Source organism: Watersipora subatra, chromosome 8 (genome assembly GCF_963576615.1).
Source record: "Watersipora subatra chromosome 8, tzWatSuba1.1, whole genome shotgun sequence".
NCBI classification, from domain to species: domain Eukaryota; kingdom Metazoa; phylum Bryozoa; class Gymnolaemata; order Cheilostomatida; family Watersiporidae; genus Watersipora; species Watersipora subatra.
In genome coordinates this window covers 11,741,736-11,747,020 of record NC_088715.1, presented here as the reverse complement: position 1 = coordinate 11,747,020, position 5,285 = coordinate 11,741,736, and the positions used below count along the sequence as shown (strand labels likewise).

The 5,285-nt window shown below is 36.9% G+C and overlaps 1 protein-coding gene across 1 annotated transcript; it reads left to right on the top strand.

Annotated features, from left to right (window-relative positions):
* Positions 1-814: 814 nt before the first annotated feature.
* On the top strand, positions 815-1,528 carry LOC137402292 (tigger transposable element-derived protein 1-like). Its single transcript, XM_068088789.1, has one exon. The coding sequence runs from the start codon at positions 815-817 to the stop codon at positions 1,526-1,528; it is 714 nt and encodes a 237-aa protein (XP_067944890.1).
* The last annotated feature ends 3,757 nt before the right edge of the window (positions 1,529-5,285 follow it).

Here is a 5,285-nt window from a genome sequence, read left to right as displayed (position 1 = left end):
CGCTTAAAATGCTCCGTATTTAGCAAGTAGCGAGTATTTAAAAGTATAAAATGGTGTATTTGGAACAGCCGGGAATTATAAATATTCAGTTTATTCTTTAGCCAATTATCAGCAAAAGTTTTTATTTCCGTCGTAATAAATGTTATCACTGACAAAGTAGTTGTCATCTGACCCAGATGCAACATTATTTTTTAATCTGACTGATCTACCTTAAAACAAGCATCTCATCATTAGCAACATATAATATATTACTATTTCTATTTCTCATGCTATTAAACTTGCTTTAAATTTAAAATTAGATCACAGAGAGAAAATATAATCAGCTGCGCCATTATGCCTTTTGTATTTTGCACTATAATTCAATTACTATTAATAGCCCGGGGTCCTATGGCGTTTACGTCCATGTAAGTGCTCTATAAGTAATCTTTGCAGGTTGTTTTATGTTAGGTATAATTTATTAGGTCAGTGGGAGTGTTATGTTAATTATACACTTACATTCAAATAAATATAAGAATAAGTGTTTTGCTGATTCTACATTTTTATTCACGAAATAAATGGGAATACAGACGGTTCCCTACTTACGAACATTTGAGTTACAAACAACGGTACATACGAACAGGGTCTGCGCGTCCGTAAGTCCGTATGAATTACCGTCGGTATTACCATCGGTATTACCGTCGGTATTACTGACGTATTAGCGGCAGAAAGACAGAAAGAGGCACTACTCATAAGCACCACCAAGCATCAACCTTCCTCTGCCTTATATATTTTTATCACTACGTACAGTAAATATCTCGGTCATCCATAATTCAAAATGGTTGGTGAAAACCGAAAGGCTTCTAGTGAGAGTGATAGTGCAAAGAAAAGGCAAGCCATATCATTTGAAAGGAAAGTGTCAATAATAAAGCAGCTTGATGCGGGTGAGAAAATGGTGAGCGTTGCACGGGCATACAACTTGAATCGTTCGACAGTCGGTACTATTTATAAACAGAAAGATTGTATAATGGAACACGTGAAAGGTGCAGTGCCTATGCAATCGACGATCATTAGCAAAAAAAAAGGGAAAATCATAGAAGAGATGGAGAAACTTCTCACCATTTGGCTCAAGGATCAGCAGTGGCGGCGTTTTCCTCTGAGCCTTCTGCTCATTCAAGAGAAGGCCAAATCTATCTTTGAGGATGTCAAGGCTAAGGCTGGGGAAAGCGCTGCCGAAGAAACGTTTTCTGCCAGCTGCGGATGGTTTTCCCATTTCAAGAAGAGAGCGAATCTCTACAATGCATCTGTGTCCGGAGAGGCAGCATCTGCAGACACAGAGGCTGCCGAGCGATTCCCCCAAGTGTTGACGGAGATCATTGAGGAGAGTGGCTATTCGGCAAAGCAGATCTTCAATGTCGACGAAACGGGTCTTTTTTGGAAGAAAATGCTAGAGAAGACCTACATTAGTCGTGAAGAGAAGACCATGCCCGGATATAAAGCGGCTAAAGACCGCCTAACCTTAATGCTTGGGGCGAATGCTGAAGGGAGCTAAAAGCTGAAGCCACTGCTAGTTTACCGGGCAGCTAACCCTCGAGCCCTGAAGAATGTGACAAAAACCTCTCTCCCCATTATATGGATGTCAAACACAAAGGCATGGGTGACACTCGCTGTATTTGAAGACTGGTTCTTCCACCACTTCATCCCAGAAGTGAAGTAGTATTGCCGGGATAATAGAATTCCATTCAAGATTTTGCTAGTGCTGCACAATGCTCCCGGCCACCCCCCACACTTGGATGATTTTCATCCTCATGTCAAGGTTGTGTACCTGCCGCCAAACACAACTTCACTTCTGCAGCCGATGGACCAGGGTGTTATTGTCAATTTCAAGAAATATTACACCCGACGGACATACAGGATGGCCTTGAAAGCAGTAGATTCTGACCCCAAGATGACCTTACAGAGCTACTGGAAGTCGTATAACATCTTGAACTGCGTAAAAAAACATTGATGCATCATGGCGTGAGGTTACCGAGGTCAACCTCAACGCCGTGTGGAGGCTTCTATGCCCTCAGTTCGTCAATGACTTCCGTGGCTTTGATCAGGAGGGCATCAACAAAGAAATCCTCAGCACGCTTGTCGGCCTAATTGACAAACTCGAGCTTGACCTGCAGGAGGAGGACTTCGAGGAATTGCTTGAGTCCCATGGGGAGGAATTGAGTAACCAAGACCTCATGGAGTTGGAGGCTCAGCAACGTGTCGAAGAGGAGGAGGAGGAGGAAGAAACGCTTGTCCCCATGAAGAAATTCGAAACGAAACTCTTGGCTGAGAGGTTTTCGCTCATAGATAAAGCCATCGCACTCTTCGAGCTGCAAGACCCAAATATTGAACGCTGCACAAAGGTTACAAATCAATTGAATGATACCATACAGTGCTACCGAATCATTTTTAATAAAAAAAAGAAAACTGTGCAATCGTCGTCAGATCACTTCTTTTGCCCAGTTTCTAGTCAATCCTCTAAGGAAGATACTCATCGACCCACATATTCTTCCTGCATTGGAGTTACGGAGAAGGAAGTAGTGTAACTTTTGAAGCCCATTCCAGCGACGATGAAGACCCTCTCATGATATAAAATACGTAGTACAGTACTGTATGTGTTCTCTCCATTTTAATAAATGTTATATAAAAATACATACTGAACGTATTCTCTCCATTTTATTAAATGTTATATAAAAATACATACTGAATGTATTGTCTCCATTTTATTAAATGTTATATAAAAATACATACTGAACGTATTCTCTCCATTTTATTAAATGTTATATGAAAATACGTACATACTGTACGTACGTATTCTCTCCATTTTATTAAATGTTATATACAAAGAAATAAATGTTATACAAGCCTTAAACATACTTATATAAACCTTCGATATATTTATATAGGCCTTAAACATAAAATATAAATCAAAATATAGCACTGAAGCAACTTACGAACAAATTCACCTTACGAACAATCGCTCGGAACGTAACTCGTTCGTAGGTTGGGAACCATCTGTATTTTTAAAAAATAATAAATAGGTCAAACGTAATATAAGAGTAGCTCACATAAATGCTGTTTGTTGGTCTTTTAAAACTCAACAGAGTACTTAAAGTGGCTCGTCCAAGAAAGACCAGACTGTCTGTTTATTGAATGTACATTATAAGCAACGCTATGATAATATAAACTTTAATGACCTTCAACGTGACCTTTGAAAGCCTGGTCAGCTTTGAGACAGCTTAATTAAAAAGAATTCAAAGACATATAAATATAATGGAAAATAGAAACAAAATATAAATTATACAAGAATTCTTTTTGTAAAAATATATAAAGAAAATTGTGAATGGAAAAGAACAATTGTGATAGTCAGGAATTGTCTTATCTTGCAAGTTTGCTCCGCGTGATCAACTGTTCCTGAGAGCTCACACAATATTAATAGATTTCGTATGTAACCAGCCTAGAAGGTTTCGCTCATTCCTAAAATTTTCTTAAGGGTGTCAGTGTATTACCTTCTACAATGTAGCAGCCTAAAGCACCTGCCTGACATGTCGATCAACCAGCTTATTCATTTCATTATTGGCTTATCAAAAAAATGACTTCATCATCTCCTTGAGCTCTGCTCGATTTAAATAATGCAGTTGAGGCAGAAAATTAAAAAAATTAAGCGTTCTTTTCTGGCTATTTTTCTATGTTTTCTATCTATATAAAACCACTTGGTTCAAGGTAATTCACTTATTTTAACATATAACATAACATAAAATATGATGGAGAAGATAAAAAACATATAATTTATACCTTTTTTTGTAAAAATATATAAAGAAAATTTAAATGGAAAAGAACAATTGTGACAGGCAGGAATTGTCTTATTCTGCCAGTTTGCTAAGTGTGATCGACTGTTCCTGAGACCTCCCACATGTGACCAGCATAGAAGGTTCCGCTCATTCTTAAAATTTCCGAAAGAGTGTCAGTGTATTACCTGCAATTCTTTAGCAGTCTTAACCACCTGCCTGACATGTCCATCAACCAGCTTAGTCATTTCATTATTGGCTTATCAAAGAATTGACTTAATCTTCTTGGGCTTTGCTCGATTTAAATAAAGCAGATGAGGCGAATAATTAAGAAAATTGAGCCCTTTTTTCCTGGCTTTTTTTCTATGTTTTCTATCTATACAAAACCACTTTGTTCAAAGGAACTTATTAAATTCAACAATGCAGTAAATAGTAGATGGTGTTGATTAAATTCCCTTCATACTATCGTTGATTAAATTCCATTCCAACAGGAGTGACTGTTTATAGTACTATAGAATAATTATATTTTAAAATATAAATCAAATGAACGTAGAAACCTCGTTTGTAAATTATTTTTAAATAATCAATATGGTAATCACTTTATAGTGGTAAGACAACTCCCAGGTGATTTTACAAAAGTTTCAAAGATGTACTTGCAATCAAACCTTTTTTGATTCCATCAGAAATTAAAGGTATTTTTTTAGCATTTGCAATAGTTTTGAATGTTTGAGGTAATCTGACTGCTAAGATGTTTCACAATTAAAATCAACAAAATTTTATTTCGGTTGAAACGATTCAAAGAAAAAAATATGCAAAAACTTGCCTGAAATAATATACATAGCTACAAGGCTGTTTTTATCTTGCTTATATTCACATTGGCTATTGCTATCAACTTTTTAAAATCAATTTACCTACCGGATCCACTCTGAAAATAAAGGGTTAAATAACATTAACCCTTTGTCTGACAAAGGGTTAATGTGGTAATGTGGTTAATTTAATAGTGTGGCAAATAGAGTTTTTGGTGTAGCTCTTAATATAGAGTTCAATGGAATTGAGGTGAGATATGAGAATACAAGATACGAGAAATCTAGCTGGCAACACAGATCTGGTTACGCATAATTAATTCATCTAGCAGGCAAGTTTTAAAACAGGTAGTGCAGATGTACCCTACAGGATGAAAATATTCGTTGGTTATACAAATTCGCGATTTCGCGAACAGGCAACTCTGCGAATTATAAAACTCTGTGAATAATTAGTTTTATTTTTAATCACAAGGGAGAATAACTACTGCCTCAAACTTAAAAACTCGCTGGTAGGCTTAAATACTAAACGTAGGTGAGTTCCAAAACCTCTTTAAAATCATTGCCGGGGCTTTGAGCTAACACCATTGCCAATGCATCACATTTATTCACAAAAATTATTCGAGGTTGTCACAAAATATGCAGAATGGCGTCATCGCAAAAACAGCCGCTACGCAGAAGTACT